The sequence below is a fragment of the Biomphalaria glabrata genome, chromosome 16 (genome assembly GCF_947242115.1).
Source record: "Biomphalaria glabrata chromosome 16, xgBioGlab47.1, whole genome shotgun sequence".
Taxonomy (NCBI): Eukaryota; Metazoa; Mollusca; class Gastropoda; family Planorbidae; genus Biomphalaria; species Biomphalaria glabrata.
The window spans coordinates 28,135,220-28,153,459 of record NC_074726.1 but is presented as its reverse complement, the minus strand read 5'-3'; the positions used below and the strand labels follow the sequence as shown (position 1 = coordinate 28,153,459).

General features: G+C 34.9%; 3 protein-coding genes across 3 annotated transcripts; 1 reads left to right on the top strand and 2 right to left on the bottom strand.

The window, feature by feature from the left end:
• Positions 1 to 1,255: 1,255 nt before the first annotated feature.
• LOC106062364 (uncharacterized) lies at positions 1,256 to 2,545 on the bottom strand. The gene has a single exon (XM_013220627.2). It carries the CDS (start codon positions 2,543 to 2,545, stop codon positions 1,256 to 1,258), a length of 1,290 nt encoding a protein of 429 aa, XP_013076081.2.
• Positions 2,546 to 8,400: 5,855 nt separating this feature from the next.
• On the bottom strand, positions 8,401 to 8,859 carry LOC129923302 (uncharacterized). Its single transcript, XM_056013574.1, has one exon. The coding sequence runs from the start codon at positions 8,857 to 8,859 to the stop codon at positions 8,401 to 8,403; it is 459 nt and encodes a 152-aa protein (XP_055869549.1).
• Positions 8,860 to 11,536: 2,677 nt separating this feature from the next.
• On the top strand, positions 11,537 to 17,495 carry LOC106075390 (protein transport protein Sec61 subunit beta-like). Its single transcript, XM_056013962.1, has 4 exons — positions 11,537 to 11,649; positions 14,780 to 14,874; positions 15,722 to 15,820; positions 17,000 to 17,495. Exons 1-4 carry the CDS (start codon positions 11,641 to 11,643, stop codon positions 17,085 to 17,087), a joined length of 291 nt encoding a protein of 96 aa, XP_055869937.1. The 5' UTR covers positions 11,537 to 11,640; the 3' UTR covers positions 17,088 to 17,495.
• Positions 17,496 to 18,240: the final 745 nt, after the last annotated feature.

Genomic DNA, 18,240 nt, shown 5'->3' with positions numbered 1-18,240 from the left:
TGAATGAAAGTTATATTTAGCTTTGTTCCCAGAAGAAGTTATTCCAGTTATTTCAAGTTTTACAAGTTAAAATATAATACGCCTACAGCAGTGAAGTTGTCTACCAGCAGTGTGGTGCTACAAGTCAACGACCGGTCAACAACACTCACCGACTTCATTTAAAAACTCCCTTTTCTTTCTGTGTGAAAACATATAAAAACATTTAACTCTTTAAACACCTAATATAGAAACATATTTTGCATGTGTCCTTGCCTGAATATATACACAATGTACTTGATGTAACTGTTATTTCAAAACATTACAAAATAATATAAAAGCTACATCCACTTTTTTTCCCCAACAATTAATAATGAATATTTTGTAAATCTGTTTATTGTTACGATCTAAAAACAAGCAAAATGTAAAAAAAAAAAAAAAATTAAAAAAGCTTATAGAAGAGAAAGAACTGCACATATCTGAGTACTGTAAGATTTATTTACCCTTTTTATGTCAAACTAAATTTATTAATTACCAATAAATAATTAATGGTCGATAATGCGCTGACGCGTTTCGTTTCTTTGGTTTAAAACTAGAATTAGTAAATTGAGACGGAAGTACCTTTTTCTCTGCGGCATATATCTTATGCATTTTTCAGTTCTCATTTTAAATTAATTTTTATTTTTCTGATTCGTGTTTTGTTCCAGTAAATAGTTTACATTTTATTCTTCTGTCCTGAAGTGTCCTCAGCGCAATTTGTTATGCTTTTCAACTGGATCCGAGAATGATAGATGGGAGAAATAATTAGCACGAAAATTGTACCAGACAGAAAGAGTTGAAATAGACTTTTGTAGAAGTGTGTATCATTTTTTTTAAAGAAGACTAATGAAGATTGTCACATAGTGTTATGCTCTTCCGCGGTGTTTAGTACTTGAAAATATAACTAAGTCCAATTGGAGGTAACACTGAACTCAATACTGGAACAGATAACACCGACGAAAGGGCAACAATCGATAAATAAAGTCGACGCTGGTGTTGAAACAACAAATATTTTTAATACTTAATACGGGAACAGTCCGATGTCCTCTATTACTAGCCGTCTATATAATGCTTCTTATTCTTACTGTAAATAAGAAAAAGTCTTGATTCTAAAGCGTCGCCTAGAGCGTTCTTGTTTTTTAAAGGTCTGTCACGTCACTTGTCGCTAAGTAAAACTTTCCCCTTATTCCCGAAACAAATACTAAATTCTAATCATGTCATTAAATGAATTAAAGGGGGATTACTGCCACTGTTGATTTCCATTACTTGAATAGGAAGATGTTGAGTTCATGTGATCTGAACCTCTATTCCTTTGAAACATCGAGATCACGGTGTCACGAAATCGGGAACTCATCTTGTAGTAGATAATGATGGTGACTAAGGAGTAGACGGATTCCAACAGGAAGCCGAAAGACCACGACACCTGGTTAGCGTTGACTTGCGAGCCGTTTTTAGCGAAGTCCTGAACAAGGGACATAACCAGCTGGTTGACTGTGTTTGGCGTGTAGCAGACGATAAAGAAGATGGAGATGACGGAGACCATTTTCCCGACGCGTTTGTTTCTAGATGAAACTAGGGGGAACTTACTGTCCGAGCCTACTTTGGCAATCGCCTGCTCCCGCCATTTTGTTTTCTTCCTGAGACTCCATATTAAGATGGTCGTGCAGACGGCCACAATGGCGAATGAAGCCACGGACAGGAAGACGCCGACCATGAAAGCAACGTTGTCGACAGCGAAGCGATCGTTGGTGAAAACGAGGCTGACCATGGTGGTGTTCCGGGCCGAATCGAAACTCCAAACGAGGCGGCTGGTGTAGTAGACCGGAAGCACGCTCGCAGCCATTACTGCGTAAACTAGTACTGCGAAAGCAAATGAACGTCTTGGCGTAATGATTGACCTGAACGTCAGCGGCATGGTTATGCAGAGGCAGCGCTCTAGGGAGGCAATGGCTAAGATCCAGCTGGACACCCTGGCGCACGAGAGCCTAGGTAGTCCAGCGGTCAAGTAGACAAACTCCATCGGTTTGAAAGGAAGGTCCAGCTTCGAAAAGAGAGGGTTGTAGCAGACACACAGCCAGACGGCAAACGAGACGATGCCGAGATCAGCCAAAGCGAGGCTGGCCAAGGTCACGTTAAGGGCGTCCCGAAACCCCTGCTTTACAAACACGCAGACGTTGAACACGTTGACGATCACGCCTGCCACGCTGACGATCTGGCACAGGACGGCCATGTTGACAATTATGATGACATCCCTGACGTCATCGCCAATGATCTGCTGCGTCGTTACATCCTGAGACGTTGACATCGGAGTGCTTATGTTAACAATCATTTCGGAAACCCTATCCCGGAATACTCTTGTACGATTTCCGTTGAGGGACGTCAGACTATTTTCAGAACCGTTTCTTCCAAAAACTGTGCTGGTAAAACTTCTGCTAGATTCAGTGCTATTGAACTGTAAATATTCACTTCTAGGCAATGTGAATATGAAATCAAGAAGCAGAGATGTGTACGGATGTGTGAAGTTCTCCATTGGAACCAAATTTGTGCACAAATGGAGCCTCCGTCAGAATAGCGTATTCAATTATTTGGCATCAAGGCTTTATGATTTCATTTTCATTGTTAAAGAGCTTTTAATGTGCATTCTGGGAAATTCGGAGTCCGAAATCTCAAAACATATTAGTGAAATCTCTTAAGAAGTATTTTAAAAATGAAACTATTCTATTGAAATGGAATAATTATTGGAAATTTATCACAATAAACTAAAAAATGTCAAGGGTTCGAAATTAAACTACACTGTTGCCAGCTAAATAAAAAAGAGGATTGTAAAAATATTTCGCAGTAGTTTATCATTTCCGGGAAATACTGCATTCCTCACTAATTTTCGGACTCGAAGACGAGCCTCATAGTAATTGCTGCTAGCTGTTGCAAGTTGTCACCCATTTAATTTTTTTTAAAGTCTTTAGTCATACAATGAAAGTCTTAATTTTTTTTCCTCCTTATTAAAATTCGTTTTTGTGCTACAAACGGAAGTGCTAAAAAAACTTGATCCCGTCTGCTAAAGAGTGCACAAAAAACTGATCACACTTAAAAAAAAAAACCTAGCTTATCAATACTTCTTTTATTTCTTTATTTTGTACACCAGTTACACCACAAAGCTAATCATTTATAGTTTTTTTCCGCCATATATGAAAATATCCAATCTTAAGAGGACTGTCATATCTACACATCTAAATATATATAGGCCTACTCTTCAAACCTGGTATACTGTGTTTAACAATTTTACTTTATGGAAGAGAGTAGGCTGCATACTGTGATCTTACAGAAGAGGAAGTGACGTCATTTGAGGAAAGATTCAGTAAACATTTCCAACCTTTTGTTTCGGTGCTTCATAAAACAAATAGGAATTGTGTTTTATATTAGATGGAGGCGCTGTGGCCGATGTGTAAAGCGCTTGGCTTTCGAACCGAGAGGTCTCGAGTTCGAATCCTGGTGAAGACTGGAATTTTTAATTTCGTGATCTTTAGGGCGCTTCTGAATCAGCCCACTTCTGATGGGTACCTGACTTGAGATGGGTAAAAGTAAAGGCGGTTGGTCGTTGTGCCGGACACATCACACCATCGTTAACCGTAGGCCACAGATGACATTTACCTCATCTGCCCTATAGATAGATCTCAAGGTCTGAAACGGGTACTTTGCTTAGATTACGTAATATAACATACTGGGATTGTGTATAATATAAGAAATTGGAATGGTGTTTAATATAAGAAAATTAAATGGTGTTTAATATAAGAAAATTAAATGGTGTTTAATATAAGAAAATTAAATGGTGTTTAATATAAAGAATTGGAATGGTGTTTAATATAAGAAAATTAAATGGTGTTTAATATAAGAAAATTAAATGGTGTTTAATATAAAGAATTGGAATGGTGTTTAATATAAGAAAATTAAATGGTGTTTAATATAAGAAATTGGAATGGTGTTTAATATAAGAAAATTAAATGGTGTTTTATATAAGAAAATTAAATGGTGTTTAATATAAGAAATTGGAATGGTGTTTAATATAAGAAATTGGAATGGTGTTTAATATAAAGAGTTGAATTAGTTAAATTTAGAAGGTTATTAATTTTAATTTATCGTGGCATGTTTCGTGACACATTGACTGGAAAGTCAAATCAAGGCGAATGACACTAGTAGAGATGTCATCTCTACACTAAATGACACAACACATGTTTACACTCTGAAGGAAATGTCCCTACGTGACATATTAGTCGAGATGTCCAAACAAAAGAAAATGCCACAAAATGTCAAATCTAGACAAATGTCTTATGATAAACAATGTGAAATTTAAAAAAAAACATGAGGCACTAGATGAAATATCACAAAGGATTAGTAATTAACCCCCCCCCCCCAAAAAATATAATAAAATCAAAGTCCTATAAATCTTTAGACTACTACCAAAATTATTGTCTATGTGAATTTTTATTGAGGTGTACAGCCCCTATCCATAGGCATTGAATGTGTAACTCAGTTGGCCAACATGAAACAAGTTTGTCCTTTTTCCATAAATTCTGTTTTTATAATTTTATAATATGCTTCTTCTTCTTCTTCTTCGTTCTCAGATAATATGCTTCAAAAAGGGCGTCCTCCGAATTCTGGTACCCAACCTTGTGATTCGTTAAGTCTGGGGGAGAAAGGTGGCCTAGCTTTACAAATGTGAACAGAAAAATCTATGTAATTGGCCTAACTTAAGAAATCATTTTTTTTTTATTTTGTTCCATTTATTTATTTTGAACTATTCGCTAAAAATATGTGCCTTGGCTAAATAATGATATTTTTTTAGTAATAAACTGTATTACTTTCAGTCACTTTCAGAATGAACCTAACATTCTCCTGTCCCCTCTTCGCGACCCATAACTTTTAAATGTTATGAATTAAGTTAATTACTAGTTCAGTTTTTTAATTTTATTTTTACCACTAGGTTAAAATAAAAATAAATTGTATCTAAAGAAAAGTTGTACATCTGAAATGATAGCTTGTAAAATATAATTGAGATTGAAAGCGATCAGAGCTTTAATTAGCAATACTGAGGCTGCAGCCGTGCACTCGTTTTACTGTGATTAAACAGCAAGCGTCTCTCCCCTCCCCCCCCCCCCCAATTTATTTTTTCTAAAAGCTATTGGCTATAGAATTACAGTAATATAAATTACTAAGTAAGTGTATGAGAGAGAAAGAGAGAAAGAAAGACAAACAGACAGACAGATGGAGAAAGCATACTTTGGCATTGGCACATGACAGTAGCTTCCTTTGTCTGGAATGAGAAGACTTTCATACTTAAACTAATTACAGAGACAGACAGACTGACAGACAGAAAGCATATTTTGGCATTGGGACATGACGATATCTTCCTTTGTCTGGAATAAGAAGACTTTCATACTTAAACTAATTACAGTCATCTGTTCTTTGTTTTCTTTTTCTTTTCTTTTTAAGATCCCGTTTACATTTTCTAAGTGATACAGAGAAATATGGTGGGAATGTAATGGAGCTTTAAAAAACGAAAGAAAATGACAAGACGAAGAATGGAGGAGATTCTGGGAAAAAATAAACAATGTCAAGGACACTATATTGCAAGATCATTGTTGCTTTGTGCTACAAGCGTGAAAATAACATTAAATAGACCAAATGTGGAAAACGGCGTTGCCTGCATTAGTTGTAATAAGATATGTAGGTCGCAACAAGGTTTGCTTACCGATATTCATGTGAAACATTAAGACATTATCATATATTTATTTTACAAGCGGAAGAGCTTATAAGAAAAAAAAAATATTTTCAAAGACAATGCCTCCATTAGTAAACTTAAAATATAATAGAAATAATTTTAAAACTGATTCAATTCGATTATTAAACCCGTGACTCAGTCTGCTGCTTAAAGTTATACTTTTTTTCATTCGGCCAGTGATTAAGGTATACCGATGTTGGATTAAGTCTCTAGCCAAACTTACATTTTTTTTATTATTTTTTTTTACTTTCAAAAAATTATAACGTCAAACTAGAGTTTTCCCCATGCGGTTAACGAGCTAGTAATTCTCAGCGATATACATCTGCTGTTGAATTTCTAGGAAAATCGTTAGAGAAGTATTCGAGAATCGCGTTCATCCAGTTTCCAGAAAGGAGTGACTTAAATAGAGGTATTGTAAAAAAAAAAAAAAAAAAAATCTTCCGCAGTGCTAAACTTAAAAAAAAAATGTATATGCTTCGCATTCTGTTCACCGGATACGCAGACGACTAACTGGAGACTTATATTCTGTTAAGTCATTAGTTTCCTGGCCTGATTCAGTCAATATAGCACGAAAAAGAGTTGAATTTAAGAACTAGGAGAATTGACAAGAATATTCAAACATGGCTATATAAATAGCTAAAGATAATTTAGTCATTGCAGTCGTTAAGTAGGTCATTAACCTCTTTCTGAGTTCAGTGACTCGGAAATTTCCATAACATACTAGAAGAAAAAAAAAAGTGTTTGCCATGAAAGTACTTTAAGATGGGAAACAACCGGGCGTCATAATGATGTAATTATCAAAAGCTCGATTATCTCTCTTACTATAGCGCCTCGCCCTAGAGCAGTGGTTCCCAGACTTTTTTGTCTCGTAGACCCCTTGCCATGTTTTTAAGTTTTCGGTAGACCCCCCAGCATTTTTTTTGAAAATTCATTAACTTCAGATGTGCTTTTCTCACTGATTACAATGCGATATATATTTATTGATGACATTCAAAGCAAAATAAAGCAAAATAAAATTTAATATGCATTACAAGAAGTAATTAACCAACAAAAACAAAAAATCACCTATTGGTGGGCAGCTTTGATAATAAAATATCAATCTTGGGCTTCAATTGTGTTCGGGTTAACATTCTATCTTCTCGATTAGATGATGTCTGACTGATTTAAATTTGGAAAGTAAGAAAATTTATCATTGTCATTGTATGCTTCATTAATTTAATCCTCAAATGAAACACTGAGATTATGCCTTCGTGTTGATCAAATTTAGGTTATCACATTGTTAACCTCATTCAATTTATGAAACAAGTTTGTGAAATAGACTATGTCCGATTCCCGTTTAATTTCTGTGTTTTAAAATAGGATCTTAGCAACCAAGAACTCAGAAAAAAATAGTGTCAAAGATAAGCCTTTCGAAAACTATCATACTTCAGTGTGAAGGAGCAATTGATCAAAATTTCAGGCAAAAAGCAATTCTTTATGAATTTCTTGATTCATAACAAAAATATAATAATACCACTACATTATCAGGCAAAGTTTAACTAGTCCAGCTTTTTAAAAAAGTAAATCGTAATAACACGATAACCATTCATTGTTCAAAACTCATTTCACCATCACACCTTTGAACTGTATTGTTGCTTCGAGGAATTTTTAATGATATCAGATATAGGATTGTGTAAAACAGATTGTAAAACCTCTTCAATGGTTGGCAAAGTCAATATTTTGCTTATAGTGTGCAGTTTTTTAGAGTTTGATATAAGCCTCAGTAAATATATTGTAAGACGCTCACAAACCTATTCTCTCTTATGATGTCTAATCAACATTTTTCTACTGTGGCTTAATTCTGAATTTAAAAGTTTTCAAAAGTATTTCAAATCTTAATCTATTTTATTTCATGTTGAGTTTTCTGGATGTTCCAGCTTCGATGGTTTCATAGCGACATAGCTTCAAACTTTGTTACATAAAAATAAAGAACAAATGCAATAGTTGTTCAACAAAGAAAGAATGAAGCCAAATTTTTAATAACCAACAATTTACGGTCAATATTTTATTTTATAGACTCGGCCATGTAAATTATTACTTTCATATAGTCACAATTAAGGTATTTAAAATAATACGTTAAAATCTTTAAATTAAAAAAAATCATTCCACTATCAGGGTTGAAATTCAAAGGATTAACTAAGGTACAAATCATGTGTGAACGAGTGAATTTCATGAATGGTCATGCTTCAATGAGATCCGCCTTCGTAGACCCTCATTAACAGGCCATAGACCCCCAATTTATTTTTCCACTTTCGAAGACCCTTGGGGGTCTATACAGACCACTTTGGGAATCACTGCCCTAGAGTAATAGACCTCTCACGGTGAGTAAATTTCAATATCTGTTTGAAATGCTGGAAGATAAAAAGAATTTTACAAGTTTGAATGCACTTGATTGCTTTGAAAGTAAATGTAAAAGCGTATCGGGAAAAAAAAAAGAAATGAATCGAAAGATGTGGAAATAAAAGCCACAAAGCAGATTAAAGAGAGAACTGAGAATAACTAATAAGAAGTAGTATTTTAAATGTCTGAAAACTTTAATGCAATGAAGAGTTAATAAAGCAATCATGTAGTTACTTTGATTTAGTGAGATAATGCTGTTGCTTTGCCTTAGTGAGACCATGGTGAGACCACTTGTATTTAGTGAGACCATGGTGAGACCACTTGTATTTAGTGAGACCATGGTGAGACCACTTGTATTTAGTGAGACCATGGTGAGACCACTGGTATTTAGTGAGACCATGGTGAGACCACTGGTATTTAGTGAGACCATGGTGAGACCACTTGTATTTAGTGAGACCATGATGAGACCACTTGTATTTAGTGAGACCATGGTGAGACCACTGGTATTTAGTGAGACCATGGTGAGACCACTTGTATTTAGTGAGACCATGGTGAGACCACTGGTATTTAGTGAGACCATGGTGAGACCACTGGTATTTAGTGAGACCATGGTGAGACCACTTGTATTTAGTGAGACCATGGTGAGACCACTGGTATTTAGTGAGATATTGCTCGTGCTCTATTTGCATCACCAAAGATGCTTGCGCTCCATCATGGACATACGGTGGCAAGACCTCACTACAAACAGCGATGTCCTTGCTAACGCCGGTATGGACAGTATAGAGCAGCGGTTCTCAACCTTTTAAGCTCGGCGACCCCTCTTTACAATCCCACACTCTGCCGCGACCCCCCCCCCCACCCGCTCAGACACACAGCAATAGAAGAATAGACAAAACTATTCATTTTTTCGATGGTCTTTGGCGACCCCTGGCAAATCGTGAATCGATCCCCAAGGGGGTCGCGACCCACAGGCTGAGAATCCCTGGTATAGAGGAACTTCTTATGGTCCGACAGTTACGCTGGGCAGGGCACGTATCCCGTATGGGAGACGAACGTATGCCAAAGGCAGTCTTTTTTTGGTGAGCTAAAAGGTGGTTGACGTAACAGAGGCGTCCCACGAAACGCTTCAAAGACCAACTTAGGCGTCAACTTTCCTTGGCTGACAAAGAAGAAAGCACCTGGTTGCATGCGGCCTCAAAACGAGACAGCTGGAGGTCACTCACGAAGGCCGCGGGATACACATTTGAGACCAAAAGAAAATCCGCGGCCGAGGACAAACGCAGTCGGCGAAAAGAAAATCTAAATCGACCACCTGCGACAATGGTTATGTTTGCCCCGGATGTGGCAAAATATGTAGGTCACCGCTGGGGCTGCGCAGCCACGGGAAATATTGCATTTCTCACTAATCTTCGGAATCGAAGACTAGCCTTATTATTATTATTATTATTTGCTTTGCACGTTTCGGGTGTTCCTTTGGATTTGAAGATAATTACATCCTAGTCCAAACCTCCCGCAGGACGGCAGGAGATAGTGACCTGCAAAATTCGAGCCAGTGATTTTTACTCAATAGATTGTCAGTTTAAAAAAATGATTATAACGTTAAATACATAGTTGAATTAGTTTGAAATATTGTTTGCCTCTTTCAGTCGTAGAATTAACTATAGACTGCAGACTGTTGAATATCTGCATCTATATCTCCGGCTGTTGTCAAAGATATGTAGATATTCTAAATTACCCGGAGTTGACAACATTCCTGATGAACTTCTACGAGCTGGAGGAGAAACAATGGTAAACGCACTTTTTACGCTTGGCAACAAGATTTGGCAGTCAGGAGAATATTCTAAGCCCGGGACCCAGTCACTGATCAAAACCCTGCCAAAGAAAGGCAGTTTGTCAAAACTAACATGTACAAACATCGCATAACAAACGAAGAAAGAGGATCACAACGGCTATTGGGTACCACTGTCAGGACCGGCCTTAGGTAATTGGAGGCCCTAAGCAAAGCGAAGAGGAAGACCCTAGACGAAGTGAATAGGGTACTGGACCCAAAATAAACAATTAAGACCAAGTAATACGCAATGAATTATAAACCGTCCTGTATCTATATCTAAATTAACAAATAAGTTAAATTCATTTAACGCCTATATGCTTCATGTACGATTCATGATCACCAAACTAGAAATAACGTTTCGCCATTTTACCAAAAGGAAGAAACAAAGGTCTTCTAACATTTGTAGTCTAAAAAGTAGATCTAAACAAAGGTCTTCTAACATTTGTAGTCTAACTAGTAGATCTAAACATTCCCAAATAAACCTTGAATCATAGTAGAGACGCAGCTAGGCTATTAGACATATATAGCGATAGGCAACCCATTCCATGCTCTAATAGCACTAGGGAAGAAGGATCATTTGTACAAATTTGTCATAGCATATGGAACAAGTAATGTGCCTAATTATCTTTGTGTCTTTCTGACTATTTTATTAGTTGTTTTTTTTTATTGAAGATTATGGTTCAGTGTTTTATGTATAATTGCTACTTTACTTTTGAGTCTTCTCTCCTGAAGGCTTTCTAAATTTAGTGATTTTACTAAAGGTGTTACTCTAGTCAAATGTGAATATTCGTTAGTTATGAATCTCACTGCTCTATTTTGTGTTTGTTCCAGTTTCTTGATGTTTTCTTGAGAGGTCCCAAGCAGAATTAAGATGCATATACCAAGGTTAAATAATTTTGTTTTTATTTGATTTGTAGAAATTTCTTTTAATAGCCTCATCGATATGGGGATTCCATGATATGGTCCTGTGCGAGGCCACCACCAATCGGAGGCTCAATGCGGCTGTCTAGCTTATACCTATGCCTAAGACCGGCCCTGCCAAGATGATGCTAATTAACCATTGTCAAAAAACACAAACTGGAACTTTATGCCATATATGTAATCACATAATTCTCAAGTCTTGCAAAGATCTCAGGGGAACAGTGCCAGGCAAAGAAGAAGAGGTAGACAGCGAAAACGAGAGGAAAGAAAGAAAGAATAGACGGGCCTGTCAAAAAAAAAAAAAAACAGTCTGAGAGAAGAATGGAAAAAGGCAGTCGATCGATCATGTCATGTGTGGTGCCCCAAGCAATAGTAGATGATTGTGAAAGGGGACATGTAGATCTACATATTTTGGTCAACTTTTCTTAACTGTACTCAAATTTAGATCAACATTATTTGTAATTGACCTAAATGCATTGCGTAGGACGAAATTATCTTCTTTTTTTTTTTTTTTTAAATAGGCATTTTTTAATGTCTGTGATAAACAAGATAATATTATTGAACGAAAATCACTGATATACACAAATTATTCTTAGATATAGACCTATCTAAGAAATATAGGTCTGTGAGATCTACTTATTTAACCGGAAATGAACCACCGGATACGTGGCAATAAGATTAGTCTTTTTCTTCCGTCAACGTCAACTCTAGCACAGCAATGGCTTTAGTAAGTTGAATGTTGTTCTGCAATTAGACCTAGACAAATGATAGCGTTGTAGGTTTTGAAAAAATTATATGAGAATGTGTTAAGAGAGATAGATCTAGTAATATGTGATGGTCAGATCTAGTATCAGACCAGTAGACTCTAATAATACTAATTTAATAAATTATTATTATTAACCAGTCAGACACTACTCATCTCCTCTAGTAGGCTCTAGTTGATCTAGAATGATCTACTCACTACTGTTACTGTGACTGTCATACTTACTACTGAGACACTAGACTTCTTTAGACTCAATAGATTGTGACTAGAGTAGTCTAAGTAAGAGTCTAAAGTCTAATACTAGTAATACTCTAAACTCTAAGACTGTCACTCAGTGTCACTATGATCAGTATCTATAATGATATTAATGATCTAGAATCTAGTATTCTAGGGACTAAATCTAGATCTAGATCTAGAATCTTATCATTTATGTCTTGTCTAGTAGAGTGAAGAGTGATTTTTGAGTCTACTGTAGACTAGTCTAGTGTCAGTCTATTTAAACGGAAACTCCTATGGTTTTGACAATTTTTTATATAATATGTGTTTTGATTTACAGATAATGATTATTATTTTGTTTTTATTTGCAATAATAACTTAGTAATTGATATTTTTCTGACATAATTTTCCTGCGCATCCAAAACCATCAGACTTTCACCTGGTTTCTATGTGACGTCACACAGGCCTATTAATTTAATCTATTGACTTACTGTATAGTGGAAAATCATACAGTAAGGTTTACATTCTCGCAAAAGAAATATATCTTCATCTAAGCAGTTAGATCTAGATCTTGTAATCAAAGAAAAAAATGCGTGTTAAAGGTGATTTACATGCTTGACTAGCCACAGCAGTGTGTATCTTCTCGCCTGACCACTCAACAAACACTATCACTTGGTTGTCTTGTCATGACTAACTACACGTTGTCTAGACTAGTCTTACACTGACCAGTTTGTTCAAATCAGTCAGACCTGCGATCTATTTACTTTTTGGGACAGGGAGGGGCTTAGATGAAAATGTTACTTTTTTTCTCAAGTTGGTTGTCCTGATGCTTTTAGATAGATTTAAAAGTTTTTAATCTATCTATCTATATATAACTGTACCATAGCGCTTGACTAGGCCGTCACTAAGCCTAACAGCTACTGTAAAAATGAAGCGCTACGATTGGTCAAATCTAGTTTCCCTTTCAGTATTGTTGAGGGAAGTGATGTATGTCTAACCTAATAACAAAATCTCAAAGAACCCCGTTTTTTTGGAGATGTCAAGAATTTACTGACTAATTTATTAAATATAAATGTTTCTAAGCATTTAAATAAAAAATGGTAAAATGTTTACTATTACAACTTTTTAAACAGAATTTAAATATGTCAATAACTCAAATTTGAAAAACCATTGGAGTTTCCCTTGCAGTATTAAGTTAAAAGTTAGTGTAGTGTTCTGTACTGACTGTAAAGTCAGTGTATAGACTACTTTTATTAATAATTATTAATGATCTAGAGGCATTTCTAGGACTTCAGTACCTGCTAGAATCATGAATCAGCTAGATTTAGATTTTAGATCTAATCTAGTCTACTCTAGATGTAATGAAAAAAAATATTGTGGAGAGTGGTAGATAATACTAGATTAGATATATTACTAATATTAGATGTAGATCTTGTGAAATATAGTCCTAGAATAATCAGTCAGTAGTCAGTCTAGTTTGAGTTGAGTTTATCATATATTATGACTCAACTGTATGTTTAACAGAAGGTTATGATTTATTTTTTTTTCGGCTCTTTGACCTAACATTGAGCTTGGAACAAGTGAGAGGAGAGCTTGTCGTTGGCTAAGCCTGGTTTGGCTGGGCGAGACACACCCCCCAGGTCAAAAGTTCAAAGTTGAAAGAAATAAATTTTCAGGTCCTACGCTACAAGAAATGTCAGAGTGGTGTGGACAAAATGGCAGCATAGTGATTGCAGAAAATAACAAAATATTTTAAAATTGTGATCAAATAGTCTGGAATTATTTTTGTATGCGCTTTTAAACTCATGCGCATATTTTTAGTAACAAAAACTATTTGAATATATAAGCAGAATATTAAGCCTTACATGGACTGATGTGGTTTTATGTTTTTTAAGAAATTTCTTTATATATCAAAAACTGTAAATTCCATAGGGCACAATGCTCAACTTATTTTCAACTTGGCGATATGACACGCATAAGAACGCGATAAAACTTTACTGGAACCTGTATTGGTAAAAACAAAAAAAAAGGGCTATTTTTCTAAATAAATTTGTAAAAAACTCCCAATTAAGCATTGAATTGGGCCATTGTCTAAAGTAGTCGATAACACTTCTTTAAAACCTCTCACATTTCATTAAAAAGTATTTTATAATATATTTCCAAGTGCAGCCTTTGTGGGTAAAAAACACCAAAAAAGTGATCTCTAAATTATCATTCTTTTTTTAAATCCACACTTTGGCTTTTTCGCCTAGCTACTGGATCTAGAATATTCTAGATTTAAATTTATAATCTACAGTTAGATCTAGACTCTAGAGTACTTTAGACTCAATTGGCACTAGTCCTAGTCAGTCTAAGTAGTGTAACACTAAATTACATCTTGAGTCTTTTTTCTAGACTTGACTTTGTCTTTTTATATCTAGAAGTCCTACAAATGATGAATAATTTCAGTAGATAGAAGAGTCCTGGTCCTTTACAATAAGTACAATGTTGTAGTTTTTCTACTTCACATTTTTTGACTAGAAAATAGGTAAAGGCTACCTGCCAAGAGAATTTTTCAAAATCCTATGACAGTCAATATACATATAGCTCTAGTAGATAGTCAAACAGTATAATATATATATTTTATATATATATATATATATATATATATATATATATATATATATATATATATATATATATATATATATATATATATATACACACACACAGATGTACACAGAAGTCCAATACAAGTGTCCTGCCTTATAAATGAATAAATTCATGAAATTTAAATGCAAATAAAAATAATAGCTATGGCAGGTAATTTTGAGAATCACACACCAGCACAGTCTAACAGTCTAATAATTCAAATGGCCTCCTTTTTTTTAAATTTCAGCCAGCAGCAAGTTCAACATCTGTTGGAGGGGGTCGTGGTGGTCCTTCAAAAAGTATTACACCAAGGTCGTCAGGTGGAACCACAGCCAGACAAAGGTTAGTTTCTGAACATTTTTGTTGTGATTGCAGATGATTTGGCTTCATTTATTATCAAAGGTAATTTCCTTATTAACATGACATTATGTGGTCATTGTTGTGATGGTATCTTTAACTCTGAACTATTAGAATCTTAACAATTAAACAAGGAAAGAGTGGAGTCCCCCTTTCAGACCTTATCACTTCCTACTTAATGTTGAAATAACATATATATATATAATTATATTTTTTCATAATTAAAATAAGATTCTTTTACCTGTATTTTAACTTTAAATTCAATAATTAAAAGGATCTTTCTTAAATCTTAATAAAATGTGTACTCGCAAAGCACAAATCTGTTTGCGATTTCAGTATGGTATGTTAATGAACATTTTGTTTTGTTGCTGGTTTTTTTTTATTTAGACTTTACTGAAAGTGTGGGTATGCAATATGAATTGGAAAATATAATTACAAATCTGGTATTGTAGAAATGAAATAAAAACTTATTGATACTTACTGATACTGTATAAAATCCTTTTTTATGTGCATTGACTTCTGATTCTTAGCATACAGGTTGTTGTTAGAAAATTGTATTTCTTATAGCTTCTGTCAATGACTATATATATGCTCATAAAAATTCTCACACTTGATTTAACGTTTTAAAATTTTTTTTTTTGTTCTTGTGATGGGCCTTCTTTAAATTCTATCGGCAGTAGTTCAGGACAGATGTCTTTATGTGTCTGTTTATAGTACAACTCATGGCTTTTGTAAATGTCATTCTGTTTCTATTTATGATATAATTTGGGTAGATGCCTTCATGTTGTGTCAATTTATAGCTATGTGACATGTTTTTTATTATTTTTTAAAGGAAACCTGCAGCTTCCAGTTCAGGAGGAGCTAGAAAAGCCGCAGGAAGCAGCGCTGGCATGTGGCGCTTTTATACAGAGGATTCCCCCGGAATTAAAGTGTAAGGAATTTGTTTAGATTTTGTTGTTGGTCACTCGGCTTTCTCTGCTGACCATTTTGTTTTGCTGTTTATGTCAGGTTGAAAGAATAAAAAAGGAAATGACAAGGGAATGGGTTAATAAGATTGTTTTGCTGTATAAAAATGTTTGTAACATGTTTTACGTGTTTCGGGAATGTTCCTTCAGAATTGAAGATAGTTTACTTCCTAGTCCAAACCTCCCATAGGACACTGGCGATGAGAGCGGGCAGGGTTTGAACCCAGGACCATCGATAAATCCAAACGACAGTCCAATGAGCAAACTGCACGACCAGGCAGCCAGGTCAGGTTGAAAGGATAAAAAAAAAACTAAGAAATGGCAAAGGAATAGGTTAATGAGATGGTTATTATACAGTTGACTCTTCATAATCTGACATGGTGCCAACATAAATTCATGTAAATTATATATACTGATACTGCAGTGAACATATTTTTAGAATTTTGGGAGCATTAAAGTCTAATTTAGTGCAGTAAGAGAGTGCTGAAATACATTTTGTATTTTTTAATGAATAACTTTTTTTCCCCCTTAAATTTTTAATTTTATACCCTTGAAAGTCTAATAGTATATCTAATTAAATTATACGGTCCAATTCTTTGAAGTACAGCTAGCCTTTGGTAATCAAAGATTTTTGGCGATCTCCTGTCTTGTGACAGTCAGACTATTGGGCATATACCATTCTACATAAAAAGACTTTTTTGGTCTTTTTAACATACATTTTCTACATTAACTCTTTCTCTCCTAATCGACGATACCATCGTTGATTTTGACCTCATTAATTAAATTAATGTTTAATTTTATAAACTTAACTTTTGTTTTATAAAAAGAGCATGCATTTCCCTTTAATTCTATAGCAAATAAAACATTTTCTGATAACAAACAACAAAGCTATTGAAGCCCAATCATAACAGGGGTAGTGAAATAGTAATGAGCAAATGAAGAATTCCTTCAAAACATGGAAAAATTATTACGGAGAGAAAGAGTTAAAACTGGCATAGCTAGTTATGCACATAATCATTAATGATTTGTAATGTTATTACATATAGTTTGTTAGTGTATGTGTGGTTATGTTTGGTGTGGATGTCGTGTGTCTGCTTGTTACTAAGAGACTATGTATTCATGTTTTATCGATCTGTCCATTCCAGTGGCCCAGTTCCTGTCTTGGTCATGAGTCTCATTTTTATTGCCTCCGTTTTCATGCTTCACATTTGGGGCAAGTACACCCGCAGCTAAATACACGCAGCCTGAGGCATTCAAGGGATTGACTTTGTTTTCAAAATTGTACAAGGACCACAATTAGTGTCAAGATGAAAAACTTTATATGAAGTAACTGTGAATTATTGAAAGGTTAAGCCATTGAGTCCTTAAACTCACTGCATTTTGAATTTGTTGGAAAGAGTGATTGCCAGGCTGTGAATGAGCGTTGGGTTATGGACTAGTTCTTGTTAGTGAAGCTTTGTTTGACTTTGGACATTTGTGTCATTCCATTTTTTGTGTGGATGTTGTTTAGGGTTAATGATAGAGACATTTACAAACTAATCAAATATGTGTACTAATGCTGTGGTGTGTGTGTGTGTTATTTAATGCTAAAGTATGGATGAGTCTCAGTTTTATTAAAAATGAACATGCCTGAAACCCCTATCTACTTTTCTTTGTTTTTTTTTGTTGTTTTTAGTGATTATGGTGCATGTGTTGGTTTAGATCAGTGATCATCCAGCCTGCAGGAACATGGGCACAATGTGGAGAAATTCCTCTCTCCACAGAAAAAAAATATCTTTCCCTACACTAGGGTAAATGGCAAGCCAACATAATTGTTTTATAAAGAAAACAGTGGCTTATTTTAAAGAACATAAGATTAAACAGCTTTATGAAACCAAACACATAAATAATGTGGCACCCTTGGTTTGAGACACGATTAATTGTTAGATTACACCTAGAGTGGAGGATTGATACAAATATTTATGGAACTATAAAAAAAGAATGGTTTACTAATCCACCCCCCTTTTTTTTTTGTTGATGTGGCCTGCAACACAAGTGCTGGAATTTAAAATGGCCCACTGGTCGAATAAGGTTGAGCATCACTGGTTTAGATGGATAACTAGCTATCAAAAAACAACCTGGTCACACACAGGAAGTAAAAAAAAAAAATTCAAATATATTGATATTTCATCTATTATTTACATCTTCATCTAACTTTCCCTGTTAGACAAGTTACACCTACTGGTAAACTATTTCATTTGTTGACCGGCACTATTGGCTTTGTTTTATTAACTGGTTACTTTGACCAATTGAAATCTGAAAGCTATTTTTAAATGAATGAATTTGTATAATGGCAATAGACACCACTGTAGTAATAAGACTAACCGAAGGGGACATTATCAAACAA